This window comes from Dunckerocampus dactyliophorus, chromosome 13 (genome assembly GCF_027744805.1).
Source record: "Dunckerocampus dactyliophorus isolate RoL2022-P2 chromosome 13, RoL_Ddac_1.1, whole genome shotgun sequence".
NCBI classification, from domain to species: domain Eukaryota; kingdom Metazoa; phylum Chordata; class Actinopteri; order Syngnathiformes; family Syngnathidae; genus Dunckerocampus; species Dunckerocampus dactyliophorus.
Genome location: NC_072831.1, coordinates 30536002 through 30546593, shown reverse-complemented (window position 1 = coordinate 30546593; position 10592 = coordinate 30536002). Strand labels below are relative to the sequence as shown.

Below are 10592 nucleotides of genomic sequence, written 5' to 3'. Positions count from 1 at the left end.
TAGAACTTATTAAAACCATGACATGACAAGACGTGATGGTATAAAACACATTTACAACATAATACCTTGTAGAATCACCTGGCTTGATGGTGAAAAAAACACATTTATAACAATAAAAACATGACATGACAAGACTCGATGGTCCAAAACACATCAAATAACAAAACACACGTGTAACATATTAAAAAATATTTAATGAAAACACTTGATTGCATGAAACACACGTAACATAATAAACACACTTAGAACCTACAAAAAATAACAATTATGACAAGACTTGACACATTAAAAACACACATAAGATTTAAAAAATGTTTGGTAAAAAATAACACATTTCTAACATAAAAAAACGACATGACAAGACGACCGTATAAGACACATGAAGAACATGAGAAACACACTTGTCACATTTTAATCAGCATTACAACAAACAAACACGTGGATGAAATACAAAAACATGACTTGATGGTAGGAAATATCAGTGTGACGGGAAGGGGGCCTTATCTGGGTGTACCTAATAAAGTGTCCAATTAGCTGACCTGAGTGTGGACCTCAGGAGTGTTTAATGAATGTTGACATGCAGAGGTGGTACAAGAAAAGGAACAGGAACGGGTCTGAAGTGGAAAAAAAGGTCCAAAATACTCAGCGTGGTCCCATTCAGCAGCACTGTTGTAGCTACTCCGTTATTTTAGATTTGCGTTGGCGTACAACTGCTTTCCAGGCTTCACTTGGCACCTGTCAGCTTGAGGGTCCAGGCCCACCGACACGGCATCTGGCTGAAGGACAGCTGAGGCAGGAGGACCCGAAGTCCCCGGTCCTTCATGGGTTCCCACTGCACGGCGCCGTGACCCAACAGCACCACCTTTGGTTTGTGTTTTAAAAAAAGAACAAAAGACGTTAGCATGGCAGCCTTTTATCCGTTTCAGCTACCATGACGCTCCCCAGACGACGCAAGAAGGTAATCCATGAGTCGCCATGAGGCCGACAGGTGCATCAACAGAGTTGATTTGGAACAAGTCATTGTAGTTCCTTGTTACTTTCCCGTGCAAGTCATTGACTCATAAAAGTCATGAGCATATTTTCCAGACTATCAGTCCAATCATACCTAGTATTTTTGTTGCTTATGTATATTTCAAACATGTCATTATTTCTACTTTGACTATTAAAAATTGTTGTTTTATTCTTTTGTGAACTTTAAAGACACAGAACAGAATTTAACTCGTTCAATCCCAAAGACGCCCCGTCCCACCCACGTATTGACTGGATACGTCTCTTACGTTTTTTGGGTCTTTTTTTTGCGTGAGAGGCTAAATGAGGTGGTGATGCAACTCCCCACCCATGGATTAGGCTCGAGAGCCATTTTACTGCCATAAAAACGGCCACTAGGCGGCAGAAGTGGCTCATGATAGGAAGGAGAAAGACAGGAAGAGGACGCCCTTACGTAAAGGCAGCTGTTACGCTCCAGTGGATTTATTCTTATTATTTTTAATTATTATTTAATTTAGTGCTACTTTATAAGGGACTGTCTTATTATTTTTGTTAATATAGTGCAAAAGCAATAATAATAATATTTATAATAAGCTCATTCAGGTGTCCCTGCGAATCAAATGGTTCCAGTATCACGGGTGGCAAAAAGAAATGTTTGGAAATAAACTTCCTGTCATTCAAAGAAAGACAAAAGCGGAGGGAGCCGCGTGAAGAACTACGTTCTACCATCTTAAGGATGGAGCCCAGTCAGCTCATACAGCTCACTTTAGCTCTTCTAGCGCTTGCTGGCCTTGACGAATGTGCCACACATGACCAAGGATGGGTATTTCATCACCACCGATCAAATACCTCTACTAACACGTTTCAATCAGCATTTATTTCATTTGATTGATTATTATTACTATTTCTTTTATTTCATTCATGATTATTTCTAATTGTTTCCTTCCTTTGTAGTGACAAGGCTGCGGGGAAACTAAGCTGTCGCTGCCCTCTTGTGGACAAATTGTGTAGTGCAGTTACTTTTTCTCATTCCAACTGTGCCGCCCAGCGGCAAATGAATGAAGGAAACACTTCTAACAGCCAAAACATCTCACTGTTTTGGCTGTTAGAAGTGTTTCCTTCATTCATTTCATCTCCACGTGTTCAAGTCAACCAAGTCATGCGTTTCAATGGTGGGTGGAGCTAATAAAGCGTCACTGTCGCTCACCTGAGTGTGACCTGGTGTGACCTTGGGTTCACTCAGAATCAAAGCTCCGTCAGCGGGCCACGCCAGGAAAATGGCAAAGATGAGCTTTTCCGTCAGTCTGGATGTGTACCTGCAGAACATGTGACCATTTCCACCAACTACTGCAAAAGCTCCAAATAACCTTCACAAGTCCAGCAGCTTTATCTAGCTTTGCATGCGCTTGAAGATGTTGTGCTGAAAGCCGTGCATGCATCAGCGCTATTAAGGCTGACTTGGCAGTTTGCTCCTTGCCGCCATCACAACATTGGGTCTGTCCCCCCACCTCTGTGATCCTGCATTCACGGCCACACACATTTCGGTCTTTTTTGGTTGAAAAAATGAATTGTTTGATTTTTTTTTTCCAGCGACGTGTGGTAACGACTCATACGTTGCCACACAAAGACAATGCACTCATGCACCTGGGGGGTCCAAACCTTTTCCCACTGCTGGCCACATCACAAAAAATGACTTTTCTTGGAATTGTTCAAGTATTTCAACTTTCATATGATGGGAACAACTTTATTTCTTTCATATATATATATCCATCCATCCATTTTCTATACCGCTTCTTCCTCATTAGGGTCGCGGGGGCATGCTGGAGCCTATCCCAGCTGACTGGCAGTACACCCTGGACTGGTCGCCAGCCAATCGCAGGGCACATATAGACACATATTCACACTCACATTCATACCTATGGGCAATCTAGAGTCGCCAATTAACCTAACCTACATGTGGGAGGAAGCCGGAGTACCCGGAGAAAACCCACGCAACATGCAAACTCCAAACAGAAATGCCCAGGGGAGAATCGAACCCAGGTCTTCCCAATCTCCAAGCTGTTACTGTGTTGGCCAATGTGCTAACCACTAGACCACTGTGCGGCCCTTCCCATAACATCCTTACAAAATATCAAAGTGGCAAAGTTGGATGTGGCCTCGCTGGAAAACCTTTGGACACGCCTGGTTTGGAACGAAGGCATGTTTGTGCAAACCTTCATGGCGCTTAGCGGCCAGGACGGTGTACTTGGCTCGTTGGCGTCGAAGAACAATGCAGTGAAGCTCTCTCATGCACTCCAAATTATTATCAGAGTTAAAAAATGAACATGCCTGTCCTCTTAGCGCTTTCGCCAAATAAAACTCTTGAATCTTGAATCTTAAACATCCCGGCGAGAATTAAGAGCATCACGATACTTGAGTGCCCGGTATGGACTAGCAATAAACGGCGTGTCCGTACCAAACAACGGGCGTGACGGTGTCTTTCTGAGCCCGCCAGGCGCTGCTGTTGTAGATGGCCTCGCCGTTGACGCCCAGCCAGCTTCCCATCTGACGCAGACGCTCCTCAAAGATGGGGGCGATTCTTCCCTCCAGCGTGGGGCCCACGTTCATCAGGAGGTTCCCGCCACAGGACACCGTCTCCACCAACGTCTGCGACACACACACACACACACACACACACACACACACACACACACACACACACACAGTGGCGGGAGTGTTCAGCTGTACCTACTGAGTTTGACGACGGCGTCTTTACCGCCACCAGCTGCTCGATGGTGAGGTAGTCGGCGAGCGGGGCATTGCGTCTGTAGCCCCATGACTTGGTGTCGATGGTCATGCAGTTTTCCCACTTGTGTGCCAGCAGGTGACCCGGCTGGTAGCGGTCGGCGCATGTGTAGAAGCCGCCGTGGGTGCAGATGGAGCCGCGACCCCAGCGGTCATTTGTCACCACGGTGTCCCGCACTGGGCTGGAGGACAAAACGTTATTCAAGGGGACGCACGTTGAGTGGACTGGATGGTACCTGTCGTTGTACAGCCAGGCGAGGAACCCGGTGCTGTTCCAGTACTTGTCCGACGCATCGCCATCCCCGTCGGACCACAGCACATCCGGCTTGTACTTGACGACAAGCTCGTAGAGCTCAGGGAGACTCTTCAGGGAGGGGAAGTGCTTCGTTGTGAAATTATTGGCGCTGTCCACCTCAAAGAGTGGATTGAACCACTCGAACAGCGAGTGGTAGAGACCAAAGCGCAGGTCGCTGCCTGCGCGCAGGGCCCTCGCCACCTCCGCCACCAGGTCACGCTTTGGTCCCACATCCACCGCATTCCAGTTCCACGAGGTTCTGGAGCCCCACAGTGTGAAACCTGTTGATTCACGCACAAGTTAGATAGGATTTACAAGAGGGACATCCAAAGTGTAGCCTGGGGGGGCCATCTGCACCCACGGCACATTCTAAAAATAGCATTAAACAACAGCAAAAATTGAAAAATCTGCAGAAACTTTGAGTAAAACGTGAAAATATTATGAGAAACAAAAATTACAAAAAATCAAGAAATTTTGGGGGAAATTAGGTTGTGGAGTTGTAATATTATGAAAATAAAGTCAAAACATTAAGGCAATAAAGTTATAATAATACGAGAACAACATTTACAAGAAATACTTAAACTAAAGGAATAAAGTCTAAATATTAAGAGAAAAAAGTCTCATACATTTTAATATTAAAAGTAAAAATAATGTCATTTTATTAACATACAGTAGAGATGAAATATTAAAGAAAAATTGCATTTTGTTTGAAGTTGTAATACAAACAAAATAAAGCTATCATTTCTGGAAAATTAGGCTGTGGAAAAAGTTATATTATGGGAATAAAGTCAAAATATTATGGGAATAAAGTCTAAATATTATGGGAATAAAGTCTAAATAATATGGGGATAAAGTCTAAATATTATGGGGATAAAGTCTAAATAATATGGGAATAAAGTCTAAATATGGGGATAAAGTCTAAATAATATGAGGATAAAGTCTAAATAATATGGGGATAAAGTCTAAATATGGGGATAAAGTCTAAATAATATGAGGATAAAGTCTACATAATATGGGAATAAAGTCTAAATATTATGGGGATAAAGTCTAAATATGAGGATAAAGTCTAAATAATATGAGGATAAAGTGTCTGTGTAGGCTCTCAGTCGCACAGGAGTTGTCCATCGAGGGAAAGTCTTCTTGAGACGTCATCTGTACTTCTGTGAAGGTGTCGGACGTTTTGCTCCTCATTGGAGGAGCTTCGTCAGCGAACTAACAAGTGCTGGTAGCCTAGGCCTTAAATACAGTAAGAGTGGGCGGAATTGGTGTGCCAACAACCTCCTCCTATTGGTTCCTTACACTAAGCCTGGGCGGAGTAGTGGTCTAATCCTCTCCTTCCATTAGCACCTCCGATAAAAGGGAAGTGTAGCTCCCTGTAGTTGGGTATGAACGACTCTGATACTGGCTCGTTAGCATCTATTGTTCTGGCTCGGCCCTGGCTCCACCTCATTTGCATGACTAAGAGCTGTGGGTTTTGGTCTCAGTAACCTGCTGAACACAGGGTCCAAATTAAACCTCAAACCACCATTCCGATTCAATGATGGGTTCTGTTGTTTGACAAAAATAGCTTCCTTTACTCCTCTTTCAAACCATCTGTTTTCTTTGGCCAAAATCTTTACCTTGCTGTCCTCAAAAGAGTGATTGGTTGCTTTAAGGTGTAGATGTACTGCTGATTGAGGCCCACTAGAATTGTCCCTGCGATGTTGATAAAGCCTTTTTTGGAGCATTTGCTTAGTTTCCCCAATGTAGTGCTCTTTGCATTCCTCATCTTTACAGTGGATGGAATAGACCACATTGCTCTGTTTTTGGTTTGGAGCCTTGTCTTTAGGATACACTCATTTTTGTCTCAGGGTATTTACTGGTTTGAAATAGGTAGGAATTTTGTGTTGCCATAAGATCCTCTGGAGTTTTTCGGAGACCCCCGCTACATAAGGGACTACCACTCCCTTTGATCGGAAGTGCTAATGGCAGGAGAGGATTAGACCACTACTCCGCCCAGTCTTAGTGTAAGGAACGGAGGAGGAAGAAGAGGTTCCGTAGGTCCTTCATACCGACCGCTGTCAGGCTCTACAACACCTGCACCACCTGAACCATGTTGTAGTCAATATGTATTCTTTACTTGCGTATCTTGCTTGCTGCTGTAACAAGTGAATTTCCCCGCTGTGGGATAAATAAAGCAAAGTACGAAGCAATAGGAGGAGGGTGTTGGCACACCAATTCCGCCCACTCTTACTGTATTTAAGGCCTAGGCTACCAGCACTTGTTAGTTCGCTGACGAAGCTCTTCGGATGAGGAACGAAACGTCCGACACCTTCTTCACAGAAGTACAGATGACGTCTCAAGAAGCCTTTCCCTCGATGAGGATAAAGTCTAAATATTATGGGGATAAAGTCTAAATATTATGGGGATAAAGTCAAAATTACGAGAAGAAAATTTAGAAGACTCCTTTACTTACTACTACCAATTGTTTTGAATACTGTGTTGCTAGCGAGTCAGTGAGTCACGAGCCATCAGTGCACTCACAACAAGCTTGGAACCCCATTGGAAGGTAGTGGGTGTCAGTCTGACTCACGGTGTCATCTTTCTAAGAACGGCACTAAATTCATCACACCGCAACTTAGTACTCAAAAGGTGTATATACAAATATACAAACATGTCCCAATATGACTTTACAATTACATTTTAACGTTTTCCCATAAGGCATTGCGTCTGAGCAACAAATTCATTGGGGCGCTGCAATGATGGCTTGGCCCCGGGTCCTCTGGCTCCCTTTGATGGACAGAGGCAGCATTGCAGCACCATTTTCTATGCTTTCTGTGCGAAACGGTATTCTCAAACGAAATGCACTAAAAATGTTGGGTTCATAAAAAAATATCAAAGTAAAAAGTTGCATTCTTTCATTTTCACATCCACTATGTGGCCCTCACTGGAAAACCTTTGGACACCCCTGGTTTGGAATGGAAGCATGTTTGCGCGCCGCAAACCTTCATGGTGCTTGGCGGTCAGGACGATGTACTTGGCTCCAGACGAGGCAAAGATGTCCGTCCATTCTTTGGCGTCAAAGAACTCTGCGGTGAAGCATGGAGCAAAATCTTGATACTTAAAGCCGGGAGGGTAATTCTTCTGCATGAAGTCAACGTACGGCTGTAGTTTTTCACCCTGCCAGTACCACCTGCAGGAGAAGAAAACTGCAACGTCACCACAGGGAACCAATAAAAGAGCATACATTCAATCACATGACTGCTGTGCTTGCAGTATGTAATGACTGTGTCGCCAACCCGACTCCCGACTGGGTGAGAGACATGCCCCCTAGTGTCCACCACAACTGCATTCTTTTTCAGTTGTACTGCTTTTACAACACGCAGGAACAATACAACATTACAACAAACACGTCAATTACTCGTCTCATCAGCAGAAGCGTGAATGCCATTGATAACAATACGAGCAAACTACCTCATTCAGTGATCATTATTAATAGAGCTTAATATACATTGAGCATTTATTTAGGAGTTACACGTTTACTTATTTATTCGTTCATCTTTAATATCTCACCGTACTGTCTTACAGGCATGTGTGTATGCAGTCTTAACTTGAAAGTACTAATTCGTCTCACCAGAACCACTCGCTGCCGAAGCTGGGCACAGAGAAGACCCCCCAGTGGATGAAGATGCCAAACTTCCCCTGGTCATACCAGTCCGGCAGCGGCCTGGAGTCAATGGACTCCCAGTCGGGTTGATATTTTGCTGCGGAGACGCGGATGGACAGCAGGCAGACGAGGAAAGAGGCCCGGCTAAAGCCCGCCATGTTATGTGATATTAATGTAAAGTCATTTCGATACATTGAGAGTTACTCGTCATTAAAAGTACATTGAAGGGAGTTCGTGGTCATCACTTCCGGAAACAACCCAAAGAAGGAGGTTGGTGAAGACGTTTAAAAGAGTTTGCTTGATTTATTGTACAATGATTTCTGAAAGTGGTTTGGACTCTTCAGCGTCTGAGAGCACCGCCCTCGCGGGTGACTACTATGAATAATCTGATGCTTCAGTGTGTCTCACGCATGCGCACTCAGTGTAGCCTCGCGTACGCAGTCTTTTGCTAAAATTTTTTTTTTGTTTAAAATTAATGGCGGGTTCCGACCATGACTTCAAAGGTGCTTTCCGCCACCTACTGTACCGGAGTATTTAACGTCAGCCACGCAACCTACTTTACATTTAAAAACAATAATTTACATTTAAAAACAGCACCTAAAACTGTTCAAACCACTGATCTGTATAATATATCTGATAGCTCATACGTCGCACGCCGGAGTGCAATGCGCTGAAGCCAAAGAGACGCCATCTTACTCCTCACATCGCGACTACATTGGCACAGCGTACATAGTGTACAATGCAGATGAAGAGGCTCGCAAAACATACATTAAAAAGCGGGGAGATTCTCCCATTCCTTGAAGTAACGCAACCTTCGTCCCTTAAAAAACATTTGATACGTTATTCTCTATCTTTTGGCTATATTAAATGTACTTTTCCCCCTTCCAATTCTCATTGCCTTTGGGACAAAATTCTACTGTGCACCCTGGCTCAGCACTCCCCTATAGCAATGCATAGTTTTACTCCTCTAGAAGGAGATTTTCATTTGAACTGCATATCCCATCCCTTTTTTCCACTAAAATCCATGGTCATGATCCTTTACTTTTTTTATTTTCATACAATTCACTATGCTCTCGTCTGTACAAAATATGAATCATAAAAGAGACAAGTTTTAAAATCATTTAACATTTTTGCTGATTTTTTTGAGAGATATCTTTGAGATCGACAGTGCAAAACCCTTAAATGATCAATCATAAATCTACATTTCAGTCATACTTACATGTGAAATGTTCGTCCACAGCCTTTGAACTGGCGATTTGTGCAGTTAATAGCTGCACATGCAGGCATCTTAAGTCGAAATTTGTGTCCAATCCGAATTAATAAAAGAAGTTCACCACAAATGGAAAAGCTTGCCCGAGAAGTGTTTCTTGCGAGTGGCAATATGGCGGCCGTTTGCCTTCACTAGTCATCGCCAATGAGCTATCCAGATATATTATACAGCTCAGTGGTTCAAACCCGGTATTTGCTTTGGCGCATGCGCAGCCGGCCAGCATCCCGGAAGTTGTGTTTGCTTGCTTAGCCCACAATATGCATGGCTATATCGACTGCCACTGTCACGTCTCCGCGGGAGATTTCGACAAGGTATACACTAATATCAAGTGTACTTCAGGTTAGGTCCGTTCCCCATCCTAAAGTGTCACTTTAATGTTTTAGGACATAGAAACGGTTATTGAGCGCTCCAAACGGGTGAGTTACAGTATCTAGCGTTAACTTGCTGTGGCGTTTATGTGTCTTTGTGTTCGTCCACCCAGGCTGGACTGCTAGCATTGCTAGCCGTGGCAGAATATGCTGGGGAATTTGACAAGATCATTGCCTTGTCACAAAGGTAAGTTGACTTCATGTCGTGTTGTTTAAATGTGTATTATGGCTGTATTTGGCCTTCCAGATTCCAAGGCTTTGTCTTCCCCTGCCTGGGAGTCCATCCTGTCCAAGAAGTTTCCTCGGAGCAACCCAGAAGTGCTTCTCTCCAGGTTGGGATGCTATTACACCTGAGCATGTACCTCGCTGACCTTGAGGCTATTTTTATTCAGTTTACTATGGCCTGCTACTTAATCTGCGTCCTGCATGCAGGATGTGGATGCAGCGCTGCCCATCATTGACAAATACAAGGAGCAGCTTGTGGCTCTTGGAGAGGTAGCCGACATCGCTGCTAAGAACCTTGGAATGAACAGAATTTATAACACAGTTCATGTTTCCTCTTAGGTTGGCTTGGATTTTACACCCAGATATGTGAAAAGCGAGTCCGACAAAGCGAGTCAAAGGCAGGTTCTCATTCGTCAGTCACATTTAGCCAAAGAACTGGACCTCCCACTGTGAGTCGGTGCAAACAAACAAATATACGCACGTATTCATCTCATCCACTTAGCTTGTTGTCATAAAATGTTGGTTTGTCAATGTTTTACTAGAAACGTTCACTCCCGTTCGGCAGGAAGACCCACCATCCAGCTCCTGAAAGAACAAGGTAAGTTCACCACATACTGTACGTACAATCAATGAGACGCACCTCGCCTCGTGTCTTCAAACTCTTAGCTGGTTCAAGTATAAAAATGTACAGCCCCGGAGGCATTGAAGGTGACCCTGTGTGCAAGGCCTCCGGTGTCAGGTGGTGTGTATTAAAAACAAACGACATGGGCCGTGGATGATAAGTAGTGACATCAAGTTGGTTGTGGTGTTTGGCAGGTGTTGAAAGAGTTCTGCTTCACGCTTTTGATGGGAAAGTCTCGGTTGCTATGGAGGCGGTACAGGCCGGATACTTCTTCTCCATTCCGCCATCGATAATACGCAGTGAACAGGTGTGTGAATGTGTGTGTCAGGGTCATGTGATGATAATACAACACGTGCTTTACTGGATGTTTGCTGACACACTCGAAAATCTCCCTT

At 44.0% G+C, this 10592-nt stretch overlaps 2 protein-coding genes across 10 annotated transcripts in view; one reads left to right on the top strand and one right to left on the bottom strand.

Annotated features, from left to right (window-relative positions):
• Positions 1-45: 45 nt before the first annotated feature.
• fuca2 (alpha-L-fucosidase 2) lies at positions 46-8013 on the bottom strand. Its single transcript, XM_054796401.1, has 7 exons — positions 7680-8013; positions 7051-7238; positions 4008-4347; positions 3743-3953; positions 3443-3633; positions 2195-2303; positions 46-862 (listed from the first exon to the last, which is right to left on the bottom strand). Exons 1-7 carry the CDS (start codon positions 7904-7906, stop codon positions 725-727), a joined length of 1404 nt encoding a protein of 467 aa, XP_054652376.1. The 5' UTR covers positions 7907-8013; the 3' UTR covers positions 46-724.
• Positions 8014-9179: 1166 nt separating this feature from the next.
• Positions 9180-10592, top strand: part of LOC129192120 (putative deoxyribonuclease TATDN3) — a 40056-nt gene continuing 38643 nt past the window's right edge. For 5 of the 9 annotated variants that reach the window (XM_054795710.1, XM_054795711.1, XM_054795709.1 and 2 more), the window contains exons 1-8: positions 9181-9293; positions 9366-9398; positions 9464-9537; positions 9598-9682; positions 9783-9845; positions 9915-10024; positions 10118-10173; positions 10392-10504. In XM_054795710.1, coding sequence (XP_054651685.1) covers positions 9240-9293; positions 9366-9398; positions 9464-9537; positions 9598-9682; positions 9783-9845; positions 9915-10024; positions 10118-10173; positions 10392-10504 — 588 coding nt within the window. In that variant the 5' untranslated portion in view covers positions 9181-9239. Of the gene's footprint in view, positions 9322-9365; positions 9399-9463; positions 9538-9597; positions 9683-9782; positions 9846-9914; positions 10025-10117; positions 10174-10391; positions 10505-10592 lie in introns of all 9 variants that reach the window. The other 4 variants (XM_054795716.1, XM_054795715.1, XM_054795714.1 and 1 more) reach the window with 4 other exon arrangements.

What these genes read in the sequence shown, in the direction of transcription:
- fuca2 (XM_054796401.1), bottom strand. Translation starts at nt 7,906, where the DNA reads ATGTATCGAAATGACTTTACATTAATATCACATAACATGGCGGGCTTT. An exon ending in TTCGGCAGCGAGTGGTTCTG is followed by an intron (nt 7,239 to 7,679) that starts GTGAGACGAATT and finishes CTTCTCCTGCAG; the next exon opens with GTGGTACTGGCAGGGTGAAA. An exon ending in ACCGTCACGCCCGTTGTTTG is followed by an intron (nt 2,304 to 3,442) that starts GTACGGACACGC and finishes CATGTTCTGCAG; the next exon opens with GTACACATCCAGACTGACGG.